General features: G+C 39.4%; 1 protein-coding gene across 1 annotated transcript in view; it reads right to left on the bottom strand.

Annotated features, from left to right (window-relative positions):
• Positions 1–5,067: 5,067 nt before the first annotated feature.
• LOC128652563 (general transcription factor IIF subunit 2) overlaps positions 5,068–25,795 on the bottom strand; it is a 318,545-nt gene continuing 297,817 nt past the window's right edge. The window contains exon 5 of the mRNA XM_053705495.1: positions 5,068–5,150. Within this exon, the coding sequence (XP_053561470.1) occupies positions 5,068–5,150 (83 nt within the window). The remainder of the gene's footprint in view (positions 5,151–25,795) is intronic.

The raw sequence follows: 25,795 nt of genomic DNA, 5'->3' as shown, positions 1-25,795 counted from the left end.
AGTCACTAACTTTCTCCTCAAGCATAATTATTTTAGGTTTAATGAGGACTTTTTTCTCCAGAGGTGTGGGACAGCAATGGGGGCCAAATTTGCGCCCTCATACGCCAACCTTTTTATGGGTTGGTGGGAGCTGTCCCACATCTATGGAGAAGAAAATGATCACAAATTATGTATCGCCTTCTATAGGCGATACATAGATGATCTCTTGCTTGTCTGGCAGGGTACAGACAATGAAATGTCTGATTTTATGACCAAACTGAATAACAACAGCATAGGTCTCAGATTCACTCATGAGACCAATACTAGTCAGATACATTTTCTAGACCTTACCCTAACAGTTGCTGAAAATAAAAGAGTCAGAACTAGTACTTATCGGAAACCCATTACAAGAAACACTTTGCTTCATGCAAAGAGTTGCCATCCTAAGCAAGTTCCACTTGCAGTGGCTAAAGGTGAACTTATCAGAACAAAAAGAAACTGTACAGATGAGAGCACTTATCAGGCACAAAGCAGAGATCTGGAGAAGAGACTCTTGAAAAGGGGCTATGCCAAATATACTGTCAAACAAGCGAAGTCACAGGTAGATAGACTGGATAGGAAGGCACTCTTACAGGGATCATTAAGATCCTCCAATCCATCCACTCAGGAAGGAAAGGTCACATTTGTAACCGATTATAGCACAGATTATAAGAACATCTGTGGTATAATCAACAAACACTTCCATCTACTCAAAGCTGACGACAGACTTGTAGATAGTGTGGATAGGGGCCTCAGATGCTCATATCGGAAAAGCAAGACCATAGGTAACTATTTGGCACCCTCTGAATTACCCAGAATAACAGCCACAGAAGAAAGCTCTTGGCTGAGGCATAGGGGGATGTACAGATGTGGCAGGGCCAGATGTAAACCGTGTGACAAAGCCACTATCTCGAATGAATTTCATTCAGAAGTCACAGGTGAAGTGTTCAAAATAACCTCCTGCCTAAACTGTACATCCTCCTATGTCATATACGTTCTGTCCTGTGTGGAATGTAAGCTGCAATATGTAGGACTCACCTCAACTGAGGTTAATGTCCGAATACGTAACCATTTGTCCACCATCAAAATGGGAGAGGCAACTACCCCCTTGGTCAGACATTTTAAAGATTCACACAACAAAAGCAGTACCACTCTGAGATGGCAAGCCATTGAAAAAATCAAAACCCCTTTAAGAGGTGGGGACAGGAATTTAATTTTGGGAAAAAGAGAGATGTATTGGATCTTTAAACTCCAAACAAGAGTGCCAAGGGGTCTTAACTCCGAATATGATCTAATTAACTATTGGCAATAACAATAAACAGCATTGTAGAACAATATATATATTCACATAACATTACCAAGCAACCACTAAGTACCACAGATTTATAGATCTCGAAAATTCACATAATATACTATTGAGTAAAAGCTTTGAGTGTTAGACAGAGCATTTAGACAAATGGGTAATACATACACTCTCACGTACCTCAGCAGTAAACAGAATAAAACAATAGAGAAGTAAAAGAAGTGTCTCTGTTATGCACTTACATAAGGATATTGATTAGTAAGCATAATGTACAATAAGTCACCAGTCCAGTGAAACTTATCAGAGGTCTTCAAAGTAGATATTTAAAAACTCCAATAAGAACTTTATTCACTATAGGTACGATTCTCAATTAGTTAGTGTTATGATTTAGGTACATAGTTAATGCACTGAACATGGGTGCTGCGCTAAACAGAGGGTTTAAATACAACGTAAAGTAATATACACAATTTATTTTAAACACCTTAATGATGGTCATACAGTGCATTAGGTCCCAAATCTCAAATAACTTTTCATAGTTTTCCATATCCACACGCATATACAAACACAAGAATGTAACTCTTCAACAAAAGTTAGTAGTTGGTCAGTAGCATAAAATAATCAGGCAGGGAATAGGTTAACACAGCACTTTAGTTCTAACATTGTAAATGTGCAATTTTGTTTTAACCAATTAGAATTAACTTTGTCTTTTAAAAGGTTAGCACTGATGCACTCAATCAAGCTATGATTACGGCACACAGCCGAAACATGTCAGCTTGAGTACACAGTGCTCAATGTTTCTTTGCTGTAGGACCCCTCCAGGGACTTTTTAATGGAGAACAAATAAAGTTGTTTTTAACCTACTTATCTGACCTACGGATCGAATTCTTTCTTCATCTTTTTATATATATATATATATATATATATATATATATATATATATATATATATATATATATATATATCTTGTGTGACTGCAATTTGTGCCCAATCAAACTATATATGCATGGTAGCAGAATGCTTTACGAGTGCAATTCGCCAGCTTTGTGCATCATTCACAATCAGGATTGTTACAATGAAACACGGTTATTATAACACTGCATTATTTTGCGGTCATGCTTATGAATTTGGGAGGTATAGTTTCATGGCAAACATCCTTATGAATATACATGCACTAATAAACTCCAATAGATTAAGGACAACAGGGGGTTAACGGATAGTGAGCCTCAGAGGAGATTAATCACCTGTTTCCCTCTGCTCACAGCCGCATTTTTATTTTTGTGTAGGATCTGTGCAAATAGTGTGTTGAATTTTAACAAGCATAAATGCGGCACCGAAAGGGGCTCTCTTCCTCATTTGGATGCTTCCAAAGCATCCGAATTTACACCCCTAATAAGTAATATATACTGTATATGTATATATAAAAAAAACACCACAGAAATGGACTGAACTATCAAATCAGACTGAGTACACACCACTTGACCATCTAAAATTCACAGCCAACTGCACAGCTTTCAGTGACCCCCAGAGAGTGCTAAGCGAATAGGGAAAATTTTAAACAAAACACAAAGTATGGTACTCTCTTGCAAGCACTCAGCAAGATTAAATGCAAAATGGAAGAGTTACAGTATTTGGTCAAATGGTGCTAGGCCCAGGACCCCGTCAAGGTATGTTCCTCCATGAGTCCTTAACCTACAGCCACACAATGTATGTATGTATGTATATATATATATATATATATATATATATATATATATATATATATATATATATACACACACACACACACACATATATATACATTATGTAATAACACAATAAAAGTTGGATATGTATTTACATGCCTAGAAAGGATCCAGCCTCCCCAAGCTAAATTTTAAGTGCCGCTGGTGAAGGGCACAAAAGGGAGTCTTAGGACTTTAAAGCAGGGTGCCAAGGCCTAAATTTAAGGCACCAGTGGCTTCTTGGCCCTTAGGTTTATAGAGTCCTACATTTGGTATTAAAAGAAGAGAAAAACCTCAATGACTGGAACAACCTGGGGTGTTCACAGTCCTCTATAAATTAGGGAAGAAGGGTAAAACAACCTATATTTAGTTTTCAGTTGAAAGTATGTTCATTTTAATGTAATTGTGCTGTATTATCTGCCCTTGTGACAAACACTATAGGCTAAATTGTGATTATTATAATATAAAGAATATAAATACCAGTCCATTGAAGTCAGGATTTTCTTGTAATTCTGAGACAGGCTGCATGCAGACTTTCATTTACCACACACTGAACTGCTCTGCTTTCTGCCTTCAAGCCAAAATACTGTACACAGATCTGCTATCTATCAGTTGTGCTTTACATATCAACAGCATGCTTATTTTTTAAGCTTTCCAAATCTCCATGGAGACATTCAGTAAATGTAAACTATGAATACTCTATTTTGATGCCATTTTTTACTGTAACAAATCTGCTGAGGTGTCAGACAGAGATGGCACAAATTTTTTTATCTGAAGCACATTGTACGATTTGTTATTAGAGATTCAATTTTGTTTACAACACCAAAAGTAAAGTTCCAATTTACTCACAAAAGTAGCTGCTAAGAGTTCATTGTATTTAAAGCTGCTGCAGGAAAACCCTTTTAAATGGGCTGGGCTATCTCTCCCACCCCCAATGAGGAATTTTATTTGCGCTGCTGTGTCTTGTTTAAAATAAAAGGAAAGCAGAAATTTGTGAAACATGTAACGCACTCCAGCAGGTAAAAAAAAAGATAATTGGGAACATATTAAAGAGGAGACAGTTATACAGTACACTGTCCATTTAACATCTTAAAGGGCCATGATACCCACATGTTGAAACACTTGAAAGTGATGCAGCATAGCTGTAAAAAGCTGACTAGAAAATATCACCTGAACATCTATATGTAAAAAATAAAGTTATTTTACCTCAATAGTTCCTCAGTAGCCACATCCCATTGTAAAGGACTTCTAAGCAGCAAATCAGTATGTCTGTCCTGGGACAGCGAAAGGAGCGAGCATTCGTGCACACTCATCTTATTTCCCTATTCAGTTTAAGGAAGTTTACTATGAAATCTCATGAGAGTTAAGTCAAATCTCATGAGATTACAGTAAAAGAGTTCATGACCTCAGCACTGCTGATGCTGATTGGCTGCAGTTAATTTCTTCATTATTTTTTTTATTTTTTTTTACCTGCAGCTGGCAGCAGCTGAGTATAGCTTTTTACACAGAACTTACTCTGCTGAGTTGAGGAAATTGTGAGGTAAAATATCTTCCTTTTTTTACATAGGGATCCTCAGGTGATATTTTCCTGTCAGCTTTTTACAGTTATACTGCATCCGTTTCAATTGATTTAGCATATGAGTATTATGTCCCTTTAAGATCAATATCTCAAGGTTTTTGTATTGGTTCTTCTGAGATAGAGACAACAATCATAAAGTAAATGTAAGGTTCCTTATTTTATGCAAATTAACATTAGGCTAAGCAGCTAATACAAAGTCACTAAATAATTATCTTCATGGCAGAATGCAATATGTATAAACTAACCATAGAAATAATGTAGGTGCTTAAAAAAAAAAAAAGCATAGTTCATTGTACAGCACTCAAAGTGAAATGTGATTAATCCATTTGACATGGGCTTCAGTTTTGCATCAAGTCATTTTACACTAATCAAATATGTAACAGAGGATCAGATAATAAAGTCATCTTTCAATTAGCTTGCTCCAACTCAAACGACGAACAGCGCAGTCATACAACAAGGAAAGAGCGTATAATATCGCACAGATGAAACTTACCAGTAGTCCGGTTTTCTGATTTATCATCCGCTTGACCTGAATTAGAAGAGAAAAGATAAATGTAATTTGGAGAAAAAAAAATCTAAAAAAGGAGTATAAGGAATATATATATATATATATATATATATATATATATATATATATACGCAGTAAAGCAATATATTCATAGCATTTGCATTGTCTACATGGTATATTTTAAACACTTAGGGCTTTTTAATATATATATATATATATTATATAATATGAATGTACACACCTGAATATCTAATACAAAATAGTAATAACTTTACATCTTAGAATTTTAGTTATAACAAATTACAACCGAGATCAAATCAAAATGTGTTCCCCATGGAGTTAAAACCAAAAAACATTGAAGCAATTCAATTTCATACAGGACAAGAAAATGTGAAGGTATTATATAAACATAAAATGTTTGTAAATCTATTTAATTTTTCTCAAATAAATGAATAAAATGTATCAATCCATGCACTACACTACATTTTACTGTAACAGCTACTGGGAATTTCAGGTGTGTGGCGTGTGGTGCGCAGTTGCAATTACCAACATTCTAATTACCAAAAATAAATGGCAAACGCATGCATGTGTGCCATTTCTGAGCAAAGGCAATCCTAGAGAAACTTCTACAACCATTTATAACAAACAAAAAAATATTTGGTGGCATGAAATATACCAAAACGTGCATAGATCAATACCTTGGGTTGTCTAGTTTAAAAATATAGTTTTGGGGGGTTTCATAGGTAAATGAAAAAAAACAAAGTCTCTATTTCTGATAGCAAGTACTTTGGGTAATTTTTTCTCGGAAATTCATGACAGCAAAGGGGCTAAAGGGATATGAAACCCCAAAAAATATTTTGAAATTCAGACAGAGCATACCATTTAAAAAAAAGTTTCCAAATTACTTCTATTAACAAATTTGCTTCATTCTTTGTTAGAGAGATACCTAAATAGGTGTTTGGAGCACTACATGGCTGCAATCTAATGCCCTTGAAAACGTATAACATTCTTGCAAAACTGCTGCAATATAGTGCTCCAGGCGTGCACACGCCTGAGCTAATGTTACTGCTTTTCAACAAAAGATACCAAGAGTACAAAGAACATTTGATAATAAAAGTCATTTACAAAGTTGTTTAAATTGTATACTCCAGGGGTGTCCAAACTTTGCTCTCCAGAGGTTTTGGAACTACATTTACGATGATGCTCAGCCAGCATTTTATCTAGCTGAGCATCATGGGAAATGTAGTTCCAAAACCTCTGGAGAGCAAAGTTTGGACACCCCTGGTATACTCTATCTGAATCATGAAATGCAACAATCAGTAGCACATAGAAAAGTATGCTGCTTTATACTGCTGTCCAGCACTTAACAAGCAGATGGTGACTCTATGGCATGAATGAAGTACTTGCACACAAGTCTCACTGGCGGCTCACAAGGCTGCTCTTAATGGTTGTCAAACATTTTGTCTATAACATACACTATGAGCAATCAACCCAGATAAGCACAAGCAAAGAAACTACAGTTTTCTCGATGTCTACTTAGTTTATATGCACTTCATCCCTCCAACCACTTGTGAGCATAAGAGACTAATAAAGTAGTTATGGGGAAAGGCATCTTAATAAGCAGTTCTGATCATGATGAAGTGCAAAAAAAAAAGGTTTATACATAACCACACACCAGATGCAGCAAATAAATCTGCAATGGAAAAGGTGTAACAATTTGAAACACTTAAATGGCTTATACTAACGTGTGTAAATGCCTTTATGCTAAAGAATAAAGGAACATTCATTCTATATTAAAGTGAAGGTCCATTTTGATGAATTAGTGACCGGTTTTAATAAACCTATTAAAAACAAAGGCACTTTAATTCATCAAAATTGACATTTCACTGTTTACTTAGAAAACGTACCTTTCAATCCTTGCAGCAGCTCCAGCGATTCCCCCGGCTGCCAGAAGCCTCTGCAGACGTCAAATGACGATCAGGCTTCCTCCAATCACAGCTTCCCCTCGGGGGAATCTTGGCCTGATGCAACGCTGTGATTGGAGGAGGCCGGATTCGTCATTTTGGACCCGAGAAGACTGCTTGTGACAGGCGGAGGAAGTGCTGGAGCGGTAGCTAGCATTAAAAAGGTATGTTTTTGAAGAAAACAGTGAAATGTCAATTTTGATTAATTAAAGTGCCCTTGTTTTTAACAGGTTTATTAAAAACCGGGCACTAATTCATCAAAATGGACCTTCACTTTAAAAAAAACAAAATACATTCCCTATCACTAGGTCCCTCAATAGATACATTGTATGCTCCTCCTAGTTTTGCAGTAGTTCCCTGCTATTTTCAAAATAGAATTAAGCATTTTCGGCTTGCTCCTGCTTAGAAAGTGAGAGTAAGAAACCTTACGTTAAAAAACTAAAAGGAAACTATATGCGGCGCCACTAGGGCTGAATATATATGCGGTATCAGGCTACAAATAACGTTAGATAGTATGAAACTGTCAAAATGTAGTATCAAAATCCCGTAGGATATATATGTAATATGTGCTGAAGGCTCGCACTTCTAAAAAACAATTAAAACATAACAATAAAAAGCATGACAAAAGAAAAAAAATATCACATTTGGATATGACAACATGTAAAACGTCAAACTACGGAAGCCTCAGGAGGCCAACATCAGAGCAACGCGTTTTCGGCTACAAGCCTTTCTCAAGCTCTACTTTCCAGTGTATCTGTAGCCCTTATATACACTCATACAATTTGTTAAAGGGACATGTTTGGAAAATAATTTTTGGTGATTATTTATATAACTATCTTAAAGGGACTCTCAGTCAAAATTAAACTTTCATGATACAGATAGAGTACTAAATGTTAAACTAATTTCCCATTTACTTCCATTAACTAAATGTGCACAGTCTTTTTATATTTACACTTTGAGTCACCAGCTCCTACTGAGCATGTGCAAGACTTCACAGAATATACGTATATGCATTTGTGATTGGCTGATGGCTGTCACATGATACAGGGGGAGTGGAAATAGACATAACTTTGAAATTTGTCAGAAAAAAAAATCTACTACTGATTTGAAGTTCAGACTAAGTGCTATTGTATTGTCTTGTTATCATGCAATTGTTGATTATGAAAATCTACTGTATTTACTGGTCCTTGAATAGATATATGATATGTTAATTGTGCTACTTTATAGCTATATTCATTTGAATAGGTGGAAATAGGTTCTCATATTTTGCACCAAATTCCAAAGTAATATAAACGGCTACAGATATTCCGTTAACAGTTGAGAGCTTTATTTAGAGAAATGTACAGATATAATGTTTCTATAACATTTTAGACTACTTCAGATATTCAAATATTAAAAAAACTCCCATGATTCTAAATCCATCTAAAAATAATCTAATGCAAAACGGATAGAATGGAAAAATAAAACTAAAACATAAATTATGCTTACCAGATAATTTAATTTCCATCTGTATGAGGAGAGTCCACGGTTTCATTGCTTTCTTGCAGGAAAAACTGAACCTGGCCAGAAGGAGGAGGCAGAGACACCCCAGCCATGCTTAAATACCTCCCCCACTCCCCTCATCCTGTCATTCTGCTGAGAGAACAAGGAACAGTAGGAGAAATATCAGGGTATAAATGGTGCCAGAAAAAAAAAATTTGGTCCGCCCAATGGAGAAAACGGACGGGGGCCGTGGACTCTCCTCATACAGATGGAAATTAAATATTCTGGTAAGCATAATTTATGTTTTACGTCTTAATATGAGGAGAGGCCACAGCTTCATTCCTTACTTGTGGGAAACATATACCCAAGTTCTAGAGGACACTGAATGAAACGGGAAGGTAAAATGAGAGGCGGACCCTATTCTGAGGGCACCACAGCCTGTAAAACCTTTCCCCCAAAAGATGCTTCAGTCGAAGCAAAAATGTCAAACTTGTAGACTTTTAAAAAGGTATGTCAGGAGGACAAGGTAGACAACTTACAAACCTGATCTATAGATGCCTCATTCTTGAAGGCACAAGATGAAGTCAGGGCACCACAGCCTGTAAAACCTTTCCCCCAAAAGATGCTTCAGTCGAAGCAAAAATTTCAAACTTGTAGACTTTTAAAAAGGTATGTCAGGAGGACAAGGTAGACAACTTACAAACCTGATCTATAGATGCCTCATTCTTGAAGGCACGAGATGAAGCCATTGCTGTAGTAGAATGAGCCTTAATCCTCTGAGGAGGCTTATGTCCCGCCATTTCATAAGCCCTTTAATGCCGACTGACTCGGCAGGCTTCTTATTCTGCTTGGATATATTCCAGGACTGAGGAGGTTTACAAATTCCCTTGGACTGCTCCAGCTTTGCAGAGGGCTGCTCACGTTGGGATTTGTCCGAACGAAAATTAAGACCTTGTCCCTTAGGCTTGTTCTTAAGCTGCGGTAAAAAGGCACCTTTGCCTCCAGTAACCGTGGATATGATAGAGTCCAAGCCTGGACCAAAAAGAAACATTCCCTTAAATGGGAGGGAAAGAAGTTTAGACTTCGAAGTCATGTCCGCAGAACAAGATTTCAGCCAGAGTGCCCTACGGGCTAGCACAGAAAAACCTCAAGCCTTGACGTTCAGGTGAATAATCTGCATATTTGCATCACAAATAAAAGAATTAGCTACCCTTAAGGCCCTAATTCTTTCCAGGATCATGTCGAGCGGACCCTCCACCTCCATCAACTCAGATAAGGAGTTGTACCAGTAGGTAGCCGCTCCCACAACTGCAGCAACAGCTGCTGCTGGTTGGAACAATATCCCATATGCTGAAGATTTTTTCTCAATAGAGTTTCCAACTTCTTATCCATGGGCTCTTTAAACAACGAACTATCCTCAAGTGGGATAGTAGTGTGTTTAGCAAGCGTGGAGATAGCATTGTCTACCTTAAGGACGGAACCCCACAACTCCAACTGAGAATCGGGAACCGGGAACAATTTCTTAAAGGAAGATGGGAAAAAAGAACCACCAAGTCTTTTCCATTCATTTTTAAGAATGTTCACTATCTTTACGGGAACCGGGAAGGTCTGTGGTACAACCCTGTCCTCATAGACCTTATCTAATTTAGGACTACAAGGTTCCTCAGGTAATTTAGGTTCTGGAACCGCTAAAGTAGCCAACACTTGCTATAGCAGAAAATGTAAGTGTTCAATCCTAAATCTAAAGTCTGGTTCCTCCGCAGCTGGAGGCTTAGAGGCAGCAGATTCCCGATCCAGAAAGAGCATCCTCTGAAGTATTAGAGGAGTCTTCATCATCGGATAATCTTGCATCAGATAAATCCAATAAGCTAGTAGAAGACCCCTGGGAAGGATAGCAATATTTAACCTTTAGCTTGCACTTAGCAGTGCGAGGTAAAGCACTAAAAGCCGCAGACACTGCCATCTGTAACTGTTCAGTAAAGTCTGGCGGTAAAAGGGCCCCTCCAGATGGAGTAATAGGAATGCTACGGGAAGCTGCATGTGTATTAGGAGATGAATGTAGGCTGCGCACCTCACGGGACGGAGACTCCTCAGAGGTAGAAGGCTTAGTAGTACTAAACATATTAGCTTTCTTTGATAAGATTACTTTATCAAGGCATGTGGAACATAATTGAGCAGGTGGTTATAACGTGGCCTCCTCACAATATAGACAGGCATTAGCTTTAGGTAAAGAGGGAGTACCCTCTAACAGTTTCCTCCATAGCTTGCGCTTATAAAAAGGACTAAAAAGATAAAGATAAATGTCACCTTTATACCCCCAATGGCTGGGGCATTCACCACCTCCTATGACCAAGGCCAATACCTCCTATGACCCAAGAGAGAAACTGCTTCGTCTCCAGACACCGCACAGTCAGGAAGAAGAGAATCCCTGTGACCACACTTGGTCACATGGTGCACTATGCAGGACCGCCGCTGCATAACTAAAAGCGCACCAAGCCTAACTGGCTGTGCAGCACTCCAAAGTGAAAGTAAAACCTGTACGTTCCAACATCTGCCTGAGCCACATCTCACACATGTCACAGCATAAACACGATGTTAAAAATATGCGATGAATCTCTCCTGTTCAATAATCCCCTTCCAGAGACATTAACCCTTAATTCCATTCAGATAAAAGGAGTCACACTATGACCCTGTCTTCTTGCGTTATCAAATGTGTATAAAAAAATGAAACAATCTTACTGGAATCTATGCCGTGCAACAGAAACACAGCCTCTCAAGTTTGACAATCTTGTAGCATCACTCCTGACATGGACTTAAGTTATAGAAGCAGGCAGCGAAACTCGTCAACGCTGATTGATTAAGGAGCTGTTAATATGAGTCTGGATGGTTTTTGCAGAAAGACTCTCCCTGCATCTCCAGACTCTAACTTTCATCAATGCTCTCACTGAGAGGCCGACAAGAATACTTAAAACTCCAGTGCCATCTCGAAGAGTACTACCCTCCATAAGGAACTACTCCTGACACTACTCTGCCAACCTCCTGTGATGAAAGGCAAAGAATGACTGGGGGATGAGGGAAGTGGGGGAGGTATTTGAGCCTTTGGCTGGGGTGTCTGCCTCCACCTGGTGGCCAGGTTCAGTATTTCCCACAAGTAAGGAATGAAGCCATGGACTTTCCTCATATTAAGATGGAAATAGATTAAATTAAAATGTATTGTTATAGATTGTTATAAATGTAGGTGTCTAAACTAATTAAAAGGGTCATTATACACTAATTTTTTCTTTGCATAAATGTTTTATAGATGATCTATTTATATAGCCTATAATTTTTTTTGTTTTTAAATGTATAGTTTTGCTTATTTTTAAATAACATTGCTCTGATTTTCAGACTCCTAACCAAGCCCCAAAGTTTTAGGAGCATACCGATAGATACCTACTCCAGCTTGCTCCTGTTTGTGTAAAGGGTCTTTTCATATGCAAAAGAAGGGGGAGGGGGAGTGTCTTATTTCCCACTTGCAGTGGTCTTTCCAGCTACCTTTTAAACAGAGCTTCTAAGTAAGTTTTGAAAGTTTTATACTGGATTATTATATCAGTATCTGTGCATCTTCTTCTTTATAGTATTGTCTATTACATGCAGTTATATGAAAATTGGTGTATACTATCCCTTTAATTCCCTCATATGATCTATTTATAGGGATAAGATTCAGTTAGAATACATTTTTATTTGACTTTTTCAATAAGTGGATTTAGTTAAATATACAGTCGTATGCAAACGTTTAGGCACCCCTGACAATTTCCATGATTTTCATTTATAAATAATTGGGTGCTTGGATAAGCAATTTCATTTTGATCCATCAAATAACTGAAGGACACAGTAATATTTCAGTAGTTAAATGAGGTTTATTGGATTAACAGAAAATGTGCAATATGCATCAAAACGAAATTAGACGTGCATAAATTTGGGCACCCATGTCATTTTGTTGATTTGAATATCTGTAACTACATAGTACTGATTAATTGGAACACACAATTAGTTTGGTGAGCTGATTAACTTCATAGACAGTTGCATCCAATTATGAGAAAAGGTATTTCAGGTGGCCAATTGCAAGTAGTTGTTCTTTTTGACTCTCCTCTGAAGAGTGGCAACATGGGGGCCTCAAAACAACTCTCAAATTACCTTGAAAACAAAGATTGTTCAACATTATGGTTTAGAGGAAGACTACAAAAAGCTATTGCAGAGATTTAAGCTGTCAGTGTCCACTGTGAGGAACATAGTGAGGAAATGGAAGACCACAGGCACAGTTCTTGTTAAGGCCAGAAGTGACAGGCCAAGTAAAATATCGGCGAGGCAAAGGATGGTGAGAACGGTCAAAAACAGCCCACATACCACCTCCAAAGACCTACAACATCATCTTGCTGCAGATGGGGTCACTGTGCATCATACAACAATTCAGTGCACTTTGCACAAGGAGAAGCTGTATGGGAGAGTGATGCCACGCCACAAACAGTCTCGCTTGAGGTATGCAAACACACATTTGGGTGCCTAAACTTTGCATACGACTGTAATTTTATGTAGTCTAATTTAACTATATTTATTTTCTGAGAATAAATTCATTAGTTGGTTATAAGTATGTTAACGGTTTTTTTTATAGTTATTATGCTAGTGTTTTAAATATTTTTAAAAGTTTTAATGTGCTCTTGTTATTTAATCATTTTTAAAAAAAAAAAATTCTATTTCTTAAGATTCAGTGAGAATTCAATTTTATGTGAGTTTTTCAATAAGTGGATTTAGTTAAATATACAGTAAATTTATTCAGTTTAATTTAACTATTATATTATATTTTTAAATGTTTTAATGTGCTCATGTTATTTAATTCATTAAAAAACAACCTATTTCTATTTTTTGATTGAGTCCTCTGGGTGTGAGTGCTTTTAATTCATATATCCATTTTGTAGTCGGTCCTTTTTCATGTCTAGGATAGAAGTTTGATTTCTTTTTCAATTGGGAATGTAAGTAACCTCGTGTGTCTTAAAGGACCAGTCAACATTGTAGATTTGCATAATTAACAAATGCATGATAAGAAAACAATGCAATAGCACTTACTCTGAACTTCAAATGAGTAGTAGATTTTTGTTAAATAAATTGCAAAGTTGTGTCTATTTCCACTCCCCCTGTACCATGTGACAGCCATCAGCCAATCACAAATGCATATACGTATATGCTGTGAATTTTTGCACATGCTCAGTAGGAGTTGATGACTCAAAAAGTGTAAATCTAAAAAGACTGTGCACATGTTAATGGAAGTAAATTGGAAAGTTGTTTAAAATTGCATGCTCTATCTGAATCATGAAGTTTAATTTTGACTTGAGTGTCCCTTTAAGTTTTCCTCTGCTCTTTTTTCTAACCCTGTCTTGAGTATATCTTCATGGGACTTACTTAGTGTTGTACTGCTTAAGTTAAAAATTGCTTTTTCACTTATTTGTGACTCCTTAGCCTTATTTTTTTTGTATTCATTTTGATCCACCTCTTGTGCCTCTTTTTCTGAGGCCCTTCTTCTTTGATTTTCTCTTTGGGGTAAAGGGCCTTTTTCTGGTGTTCTCTGGTCTAATTATAAAAAATGGGAGCTGTCAACCTCTCTATGTTCCCTAACCTCTCTGTTTTTCTTTTTCTTGTGTGTTCTGAGCATTCTCTATTTTTTTGAGCTGTCAGATTTGGGGTATGCTTCTGCTCCATTACCAACATTTCTCAATACCAGTTACTGGTATTAAATTGTGCCTCTTCCCTACAATTGTAGTGGGGTTTAAAACCTCTCATGTTTGTAGTCCATTCCTCTCTTTTTTTTCATATTGTTTAGGATTATAGTATCTACTCCCATTTTAAAAATGGTTTCTATTGTAGCTTTCCCTTTCTTGATTCTCATATCCTTCGCTTTCCTGTGCATAGTAACTTCTATTTTTTTTGTATTTGTTCATTATATTAATGTCTCCCTTCTCCATTATGTCTGCAGGAATATTGTTACAAAACCAGTTGACAAGGGTGGAGGGATGGTGATCCTAGACACAAAAGACTATGTAAATATGTGCAATAATATTCTGCAAGATCCCAAAACCTATAAAAAGATAGTTAAACCCAACCACACAATTTAATGCAGCTTTAAATAATATATTGAATATAGCTACCACTGAAGGCATATTAAGCGAAAAAGAAAAATACTATATTTATCAAGACCATCCAAGAATTTGCCTGTTCTACAGCTTACCCAAAATTCTTAGGACATTTATATCCCCTCCAGGTAGACCTATTGTCTCCGGAATAAACTCCATATCATCCAATTTGTCAGAGTATATAGATAAATACCTACAAAAATATGTAAAAGAACTGCCATTGTATCTTAAAGACTCAACTGATATACTTAATACCCTAGACAAGATAGAATGGAAAGATAAGTATATGCTAGCTATTTGTGATGTAGCCTCTTTATACACCTGTATAACACATAAAGATGGCATAGAAGCAGCCAGACATTTTTTGAAAGGAGATACTTTACTAAAGGAGAGACAGATAGACATTATATTAGAGGGGATACAATACATATTGACTCAATTATTTCTCGTTTCAAGATGAATATTATCACGGCTATGGGGACCAGATTTGCCCCAAGTTTTGCAAACCTCTTTATGGGGTTATGGGAGCAGGAGTTTCTCCAATCCCAGCAGCTTGTGGCAAATCTGGTCCTCTATAGATGCTACATTGATGTCATCATAATTTGGAAAGGGACAGAAACAGAATTCCAACAATTTCTAATGGCAATGAATGATAATAATAAAAACATTAAATTTGCAAGTGAGATAAAGAGAAAATTAATTTTCTGGACCTAGAAATCTACATTACAGATGGAAAGATAAACACTAAAACTTACTTCAAACCCATAGACGCTAATAATTATATACATTAAAATAGCTGCATGTGTATTTTCCTCACATATGATTCAAAGTGTTTTATTTCAAGTGTACTAATTTCATTATTGGCCACCCTTCACTGGTTAGGGACACACACCACAAGTATCATTTTTATCACACCAACACTAGCAATATCAGGATCTCTACACAACATTTGGATCCCCCACTCAAGTTAGATTTTTCAACCAAGCACACCACAATGCTGGTCCCCTTCATGGATCCATGATTCAAAAATTGACAACACACAATTATTATCATGATATGTGATTTTATTCAACTGCAATTTTATTCATTGTGATTTTAATTCATTTTATTTATTGTTCATCAGTGTACATAATTATTTGGTTATATATTGGATTGTTTTTTATTGTATAATTGCGATTAAGTATTTTTAATACACTCATCATGATCGGTAAGATTACCTTTCAACCTGTCCCTCAAACTGACAATAGGTACAACCACCCCTTCCATTAGTTACCTCTGCCTTTCTTAGGCGCTTTGTACATTTTCTACAATAAATTATTTGTGCCCTTTATTACAAAATACTATCAAAATAACTATATTCTAGAAAAAAATATACAAAAACATAATTTATGCTTACCTGATAAATTTATTTCTCTTGTAGTGTATCCAGTCCACGGATCATCCATTACTTATGGGATATTCTCCTTCCCAACAGGAAGTTGCAAGAGGATCACCCACAGCAGAGCTGCTATATAGCTCCTCCCCTAACTGCCATATCCAGTCATTCGACCGAAACAAACAGAGAAAGGAAAAACCATAGGGTGCAGTGGTGACTGTAGTTTAATTAAATTTTAGACCTGTCTTAAAATGACAGGGCGGGTCGTGGACTGGATACACTACAAGAGAAATAAATTTATCAGGTAAGCATAAATTATGTTTTCTCTTGTTAAGTGTATCCAGTCCACGGATCATCCATTACTTATGGGATAGCAATACCAAAGCTAAAGTACACGGATGATGGGAGGGACAAGGCAGGGATTAGGCGGAAGGAACCACTGCCTGAAGAACCTTTCTCCCAAAAACAGCCTCCGAAGAAGCAAAAGTATCAAATTTGTAAAATTTTGAAAAAGTGTGAAGCGAAGACCAAGTCGCGGCCTTGCAAATCTGTTCAACAGAGGCCTCATTTTTAAAGGCCCAGATGGAAGCCACAGCTCTAGTAGAATGAGCTGTAATTCTTTCAGGGGATGCTGTCCAGCAGTCTCATAGGCTAGGCATATAATACTCCGAAGCCAAAAGGAAAGAGAGGTTGCCGAAGATATTTGACCTCTCCTCTGTCCAGAATAAACGACAAACAGGGAAGATGTTTGACGAAAATCTTTAGTAGCTTGTAAGTAAAACTTCAAGGCACGGACTACGTCCAGATTATGTAAAAGACGTTCCTTCTTTGAAGAAGGATTAGGACACAATGATGGAACAACAATCTCTTGATTGATATTCTTGTTAGAAACCACCTTAGGTAAAAACCCAGGTTTGGTACGCAGAACTACCTTATCTGCATGAAAAATCAGATAAGGAGAATCACATTGTAAGGCAGATAGCTCAGAGACTCTCCGAGCCGAGGAAATAGCCATCAAAAACATAACTTTCCAAGATAAAAGCTTAATATCAATGGAATGAAGGGGTTCAAACGGAATTCCTTGAAGAACTTTAAGAACCAAGTTTAAGCTCCATGGGGGAGCAACAGGTTTAAACACAGGCTTAATTCTAACCAAAGCCTGACAAAATGCCTGGACGTCTGCAACTTCTGCCAGACGCTTGTGCAAAAGAATAGACAGAGCAGAAATCTGTCCCTTTAAGGAACTAGCTGATAATGCTTTGTCCAAACCCTCTTGGAGAAAGGACAATATCCTAGGAATCCTAACCTTACTCAATGAGTAATTCTTGGATTCACACCAGTAAAGATATGTACGCCATATCTTGTGATAGATTTTCCTGGTAACAGGCTTTCGTGCCTGTATTAAGGTATCAATGACTGATTCGGAGAAGCCACGCTTTGATAGAATCAAGCGTTCAATCTCCATGCAGTCAGTCTCAGAGAAATTAGATTTGGATGATTGAAAGGACCTTGTATTAGAAGGTCCTGTCTTAGAGTCCATGGTAGAAAGGATGACATGTCCACTAGGTCTGCATACCAGGTCCTGCGTGGCCACGCAGGCGCTATTAGAATCACCGATGCTCTCTCCTGTTTGATTTTGGCAATCAGTCGAGGGAGCAGAGGAAACGGTGGAAACACCTAAGCCAGGTTGAAGAACCAAGGCGCTGCTAGAGCATCTATCAGCGTCGCTTCTGGGTCCCTGGACCTGGATCCGTAACAAGGAAGCTTGGCGTTCTGGCGAGACGCCATGAGATCCAACTCTGGTTTGCCCCAACGATGAATCAACTGAGCAAACACCTCCGGATGGAGTTCCCACTCCCCCGGGTGAAAAGTCTGACGACTTAGAAAATCCGCCTCCCAGTTCTCCACTCCTGGGATATGGATTGCTGACAGGTGGCAAGAGTGAGTCTCTGCCCAGCGAATTATTTTTGAGACTTCTAACATCGCTAGGGAACTCCTGGTTCCCCCTTAATGGTTAATGTAAGCCACAGTCGTGATATTGTCCGACTGAAATCTGATGAACCTCAGTGTTGCTAACTGAGGCCAAACCAGAAGAGCATTGAATATTGCTCTTAACTCCAGAATATTTATCGGAAGGAGTTTCTCCTCCTGAGTCCACGATCCCTGTGCCTTCAGGGAGTTCCAGACTGCACCCCAACCTAGAAGGCTGGCATCTGTTGTTACAATTGTCCAATCTGGCCTGCGAAAGGTCATACCCTCGGACAGGTGGACCCGAGACAACCACCAGAGAAGAGAATCTCTGGTCTCTTGATCCAGATTTAGCAGAGGCGACAAATCTGTGTAATCCCCATTCCACTGAATTAGCATGCATAATTGCAGCGGTCTGAGATGTAGGCGCGCAAATGGCACTATGTCCATTGCCGCTACCATTAAGCCGATTACCTGCATACACTGAGCCACCGAAGGGCGCGGAATGGAATGAAGAATACGGCAAGCATTTAGAAGCTTTGATAACCTGGACTCCGTCAGGTAAATTTTCATCTCTACAGAATCAATAAGAGTCCCTAAGAAGGAGACTCTTGTGAGTGGGGATAGAGAACTCTTTTCCTCGTTCACTTTCCACCCGTGCGATCTCAGAAATGCCAGAACTATCTCTGTATGAGACTTGGCAATTTGAAAGCTTGACGCCTGTATCAGGATGTCGTCCAGATACGGAGCCACCGCTATGCCTCGCGGTCTTAGAACCGCCAGAAGTGAGCCCAGAACCTTCGTAAAGATTCTTGGGGCTGTAGCCAACCCGAAGGGAAGAGCTACAAATTGGTAATGCCTGTCTAGAAAGGCAAACCTTAGGAACCGATGATGATCTTTGTGAATCGGTATGTGAAGGTAGGCATCCTTTAAGTCCACTGTGGTCATGTACTGACCCTCTTGGATCATGGGTAGGATGGTCCGAATAGTTTCCATTTTGAAAGATGGAACTCTGAGGAATTTGTTTAAGATCTTTAGAACCAAAATTGGTCTGAAGGTTCCCACTTTTTTGGGAACCACAAACAGATTTGAATAAAAACCCTGTCCTAGTTCCGTCCGCGGAACTGGATGGATCACTCCCATTACTAGGAGGTCTTGCACACAGCGTAGGAATGCCTCTTTCTTTATCTGATTTGCAGATAACCTTGAAAGATGAAATCTCCCTTGTGGAGGGGAAGCTTTGAAGTCCGGAAGATATCCCTGAGATATGATCTCCAACGCCCAGGGATCCTGAACATCTCTTGCCCACGCCTGGGCGAAGAGAAAAAGTCTGCCACCTACTAGATCCATCGCCGGATAGGGGGCCGTTCCTTCATGCTGTCTTAGAGGCAGCAGCAGGCTTTCTGGCCTGCTTGACTTTGTTCCAGGACTGGTTAGGTTTCCAGGCCTGCTTAGATTGAGCAAAAGTTCCCTCTTGTCTTGAAGCGGAGGAAGTTGATGCTGCACCTGCCTTGGAATTTCGAAAGGCACGAAAATTAGACTGTTTGGCCTTTGATTTGGCCCTGTCCTGAGGAAGGGTATGACCCTTACCTCCAGTAATGTCAGCAATAATTTCTTTCAAACCAGGCCCGAATAAGGTTTGCCCCTTGAAAGGAATGTTGAGTAATTTAGACTTTGAAGTCACATCAGCTGACCAGGATTTGAGCCATAGCGCCCTACGCGCCTAGATGGCGAATCCGGAATTCTTAGCCGTTAGTTTAGTCAAATGAACAATGGCATCAGAAACAAATGAGTTAGCTAGCTTAAGAGTTCTAAGCTTGTCAACAATTTCAGTCAATGGAGCTGTATGGATGGCCTCTTCCAGGGCCTCAAACCAGAATGCCGCAGCAGCAGTGACAGGCGCAATGCATGCAAGGGGCTGTAAAATAAAATCTTGTTGAATAAACATTTTCTTAAGGTAACCCTCTAATTTTTTATCCATTGGATCTGAAAAAGCACAACTGTCCTCAACCGGGATAGTGGTACGCTTTGCTAAAGTAGCAACTGCTCCCTCCACCTTAGGGACAGTCTGCCATAAGTCCCATGTAGTGGCATCTATTGGAAACATTTTTCTAAATATAGGAGGTGGGGAAAAGGGCACACCGGGCCTATCCCACTCCTTACTAATAATTTCTGTAAGCCTTTTAGGTATTGGAAAAACATCAGTACTCACCGGCACTGCATAGTATTTATCCAGCCTACACAATTTCTCTGGCACTGCAATTGTGTCACAGTCATTCAGAGCAGCTAATACCTCCCCAAGCAATACACGGAGGTTCTCAAGCTTAAATTTAAAATTAGAAATCTCTGAATCAGGTCTCCCCGAATCAGAGACGTCACCCACAGACTGAAGCTCTCCGTCCTCAGGTTCTGCATATTGTGACGCAGTATCAGACATGGCTCTTACAGCATCTACGCGCTCTGTATCTCATCTAACGCCAGAGCTATCGCGCTTGCCTCTCAATTCAGGCAATCTGGATAATACCTCTGACAGGGTATTATTCATGATTGCAGCCATGTCCTGCAAAGTAATCGCTATGGGCGTCCCTGATGTACTTGGTGCCATATTAGCGTGCGTCCCTTGAGCGGGAGGCGAAGGGTCCGACACGTGGGGAGAGTTAGTCGGCATAACTTCCCCCTCGACAGACCCATCTGGTGACAATTCTTTTATAGATAAAGACTGATCTTTACTTTTTAAGGTGAAATCAATACATTTAGTACACATTCTCCTATGGGGCTCCACCATGGCTTTTAAACATAATGAACAAGTATCCTCTGTTTCAGACATGTTTGTACAGACTAGCAATGAGACTAGCAAGCTTGGAAAACACTTTAAAGCAAGTTAACAAGCAATATAAAAAAACATTACTGTGCCTTTAAGAGAAACAAATTTTGACAAAATTTGAAATAACAGTGAAAAAAGGCAGTTACACTAACAAAAATTTTACAGTGTATGTAACAAGTCAGCAGAGCATTGCACCCACTTGCAAATGGATGATTAACCCCTTAATAACAAAAACAGAATAATAAATGACAAAAACGTTTTTTAAACACAGTCACAACAACTGGCACAGTCTACTGTGATTGTTACCCTCCTCAAAAACGACTTTGAAGCCTTTTGAGCCCTTCAGAGATGTCCTGTATCATACAGAGGGAAGCTGAATGTCTCTGTCAGTATTTTTAGCTCCACAGAAAAACACTAAAATAGGCCCTTCCCACTCATATTGCAACAGTGGAAAGCTTCAGGAAACTGTCTCTAGGCAGAAATCAAACCAGCCATGTGGAAAAAAACTAGGCCCCAATAAGTTTTGTCACCAAACATATATAAAAACGATTAACATGCCAGCAAACGTTTTATATTACATTTTTATAAGAGTATGCATCTCTATTAATAAGCCTGATACCAGTAGCTATCACTGCATTTAAGGCTTTACTTACATTAATCCGGTATAAGCAGCATTTTCTAGCAAATTCCATCCTTAGAAAAATATTAACTGCACATACCGTATTGCAGGAAAACCTGCACGCCATTCCCTCTCTGAAGTTACCTCACTCCTCAGAATATGTGAGAACAGCCATGGATCTTAGTTACTTCTGCTAAGATCATAGAAAATGCAGGCAGATTCTTCTTCTAAATACTGCCTGAGATAAACTGCACACTCCGGTACCATTTAAAAATAACAAACTTTTGATTGAAGAAATAAACTAAGTATAAAACACCACACTCCTCTCACGACCTCCATCTTGGTTGAGGCTTGCAAGAGAATGACTGGATATGGCAGTTAGGGGAGGAGCTATATAGCAGCTCTGCTGTGGGTGATCCTCTTGCAACTTCCTGTTGGGAAGGAGAATATGCCATAAGTAATGGATGATCCGTGGACTGGATACACTTAACAAGAGAAAACACTGGCCAATATTAAACAGTGATAATAAAATAGGATACGTTACCTTAATTTCCAAACATAGTATATAAGAAAGCAAAACATTTGAAATCTAAATTAGCACCCACTGAAATTAAAAAGAAAAAAATACAAGATAAAGACTTATTGGGAAAAAAATTAGAAGGTTTTTATCCTTGCCATATATGCAAAGCTTGCAACCTTACCAAAAAGAAAAAGTAGTACAATCAACAGTCACAAAGAAAAAAACAGAATTTATGTTTACCTGATAAATTACTTTCTCCAACGGTGTGTCCGGTCCACGGCGTCATCCTTACTTGTGGGATATTCTCTTCCCCAACAGGAAATGGCAAAGAGCCCAGCAAAGCTGGTCACATGATCCCTCCTAGGCTCCGCCTTCCCCAGTCATTCGACCGACGTAAAGGAGGAATATTTGCATAGGAGAAATCATATGATACCGTGGTGACTGTAGTTAGAGAAAATAAATCATCAGACCTGATTAAAAAACCAGGGCGGGCCGTGGACCGGACACACCGTTGGAGAAAGTATTTTATCAGGTAAACATAAATTCTGTTTTCTCCAACATAGGTGTGTCCGGTCCACGGCGTCATCCTTACTTGTGGGAACCAATACCAAAGCTTTAGGACACGGATGATGGGAGGGAGCAAATCAGGTCACCTAGATGGAAGGCACCATGGCTTGCAAAACCTTTCTCCCAAAAATAGCCTCAGAAGAAGCAAAAGTATCAAATTTGTAAAATTTAGTAAAAGTGTGCAGTGAAGACCAAGTCGCTGCCCTACATATCTGATCAACAGAAGCCTCGTTCTTGAAGGCCCATGTGGAAGCCACGGCCCTAGTGGAATGAGCTGTGATTCTTTCAGGAGGCTGCCGTCCGGCAGTCTCATAAGCCAATCTGATGATGCTTTTAAGCCAAAAAGAGAGAGAGGTAGAAGTTGCTTTTTGACCTCTCCTTTTACCAGAATAAACAACAAACAAGGAAGATGTTTGTCTGAAATCCTTTGTAGCCTCTAAATAGAATTTTAGAGCCCGAACTACATCCAAATTGTGCAACAAACGTTCCTTCTTTGAAACTGGATTCGGACACAAAGAAGGCACGACTATCTCCTGGTTAATATTTTTGTTAGAAACAACTTTCGGAAGAAAACCAGGTTTAGTACGCAAAACCACCTTATCTGCATGGAACACCAGATAAGGAGGAGAACACTGCAGAGCAGATAACTCTGAAACTCTTCTAGCAGAAGAAATTGCAACCAAAAACAAAACTTTCCAAGATAATAACTTGATATCAACGGAATGTAGGGGTTCAAACGGAACCCCCTGAAGAACTGAAAGAACTAAATTAAGACTCCAAGGAGGAGTCAAAGGTTTGTAAACAGGCTTGATTCTAACCAGAGCCTGAACAAAAGCTTGAACATCTGGCACAGCCGCCAGCTTTTTGTGAAGTAAAACAGATAAAGCAGAAATCTGTCCCTTCAAAGAACTTGCAGATAATCCTATCTCCAAACCTTCTTGAAGAAAGGATAGAATCTTAGGAATTTTTATCTTGTTCCATGGGAATCCTTTAGATTCACACCAACAGATATATTTTTTCCATATTTTATGGTAGATTTTTCTAGTTACAGGCTTTCTGGCCTGAACAAGAGTATCAATGACAGAATCTGAGAACCCTCGCTTTGATAAAATCAAGCGTTCAATCTCCAAGCAGTCAGTTGGAGTGAGGCCAGATTCGGATGTTCGAACGGACCTTGAACAAGAAGGTCCTGTCTCAAAGGTAGCTTCCATGGTGGAGCCAATGACATATTCACCAGATCTGCATACCAAGTCCTGCGTGGCCACGCAGGAGCTATCAAGATCACCGATACCCTTTCCTGTTTGATCCTGGCTACCAGCCTGGGAATGAGAGGAAACGGTGGGAACACATAAGCTAGGTTGAAGCTCCAAGGTGCTACTAGTGCATCCACTAGAGTCGCCTTGGGATCCCTGGATCTGGACCCGTAGCAAGGAACCTTGAAGTTCTGACGAGACGCCATCAGATCCATGTCTGGAATGCCCCACAATTGAATTATTTGGGCAAAGATTTCCGGATGGAGTTCCCACTCCCCCGGATGAAATGTCTGACGACTCAGAAAATCCGCTTCCCAATTTTCCACTCCTGGGATGTGGATTGCAGACAAGTGGCAGGAGTGAGTCTCCGCCCATGGAATTATTTTGGTCACTTCTTCCATCGCCAGGGAACTCCTTGTTCCCCCCTAATGGTTGATATACGCAACAGTCGTCATGTTGTCTGATTGAAACCGTATGAATTTGGCCTTTGCTAGCTGAGGCCAAGCCTTGAGAGCATTGAATATCGCTCTCAGTTCCAGAATATTTATCGGGAGAAGAGATTCTTCCCGAGACCAAAGACCCTGAGCTTTCAGGGGTTCCCAGACCGCGCCCCAGCCCACCAGACTGACGTCGGTCGTGACAATGACCCACTCTGGTCTGCGGAAGCTCATCCCTTGTGACAGGTTGTCCAGGGTCAGCCACCAACTGAGTGAATCTCTGGTCCTCTGATCTACTTGTATCGTCGGAGACAAGTCTGTATAATCCCCATTCCACTGACTGAGCATGCACAGTTGTAATGGTCTTAGATGAATTCGCGCAAAAGGAACTATGTCCATTGCCGCGACCATCAAACCTATTACTTCCATGCACTGCGCTATGGAAGGAAGAAGAACAGAATGAAGTACTTGACAAGAGCTTAGAAGTTTTGATTTTCTGGCCTCTGTCAGAAAAAACAGAATTTATGTTTACCTGATAAATTACTTTCTCCAACGGTGTGTCCGGTCCACGGCGTCATCCTTACTTGTGGGATATTCTCTTCCCCAACAGGAAATGGCAAAGAGCCCAGCAAAGCTGGTCACATGATCCCTCCTAGGCTCCGCCTACCCCAGTCATTCGACCGACGTTAAGGAGGAATATTTGCAAAGGAGAAACCATATGATACCGTGGTGACTGTAGTTAAAGAAAATAAATTATCAGACCTGATTAAAAAACCAGGGCGGGCCGTGGACCGGACACACCGTTGGAGAAAGTAATTTATCAGGTAAACATAAATTCTGTTTTCTCCAACATAGGTGTGTCCGGTCCACGGCGTCATCCTTACTTGTGGGAACCAATACCAAAGCTTTAGGACACGGATGATGGGAGGGAGCAAATCAGGTCACCTAGATGGAAGGCACCACGGCTTGCAAAACCTTTCTCCCAAAAATAGCCTCAGAAGAAGCAAAAGTATCAAACTTGTAAAATTTGGTAAAAGTGTGCAGTGAAGACCAAGTCGCTGCCCTACATATCTGATCAACAGAAGCCTCGTTCTTGAAGGCCCATGTGGAAGCCACAGCCCTAGTGGAATGAGCTGTGATTCTTTCGGGAGGCTGCCGTCCGGCAGTCTCGTAAGCCAATCTGATGATGCTTTTAATCCAAAAAGAGAGAGAGGTAGAAGTTGCTTTTTGACCTCTCCTTTTACCGGAATAAACAACAAACAAGGAAGATGTTTGTCTAAAATCCTTTGTAGCATCTAAATAGAATTTTAGAGCGCGAACAACATCCAAATTGTGCAACAAACGTTCCTTCTTCGAAACTGGTTTCGGACACAGAGAAGGTACGATAATCTCCTGGTTAATGTTTTTGTTAGAAACAACTTTTGGAAGAAAACCAGGTTTAGTACGTAAAACCACCTTATCTGCATGGAACACCAGATAAGGAGGAGAACACT

Source organism: Bombina bombina, chromosome 3 (assembly GCF_027579735.1).
Source record: "Bombina bombina isolate aBomBom1 chromosome 3, aBomBom1.pri, whole genome shotgun sequence".
NCBI classification, from domain to species: domain Eukaryota; kingdom Metazoa; phylum Chordata; class Amphibia; order Anura; family Bombinatoridae; genus Bombina; species Bombina bombina.
This window is presented reverse-complemented; position numbering and strand designations above follow the sequence as displayed.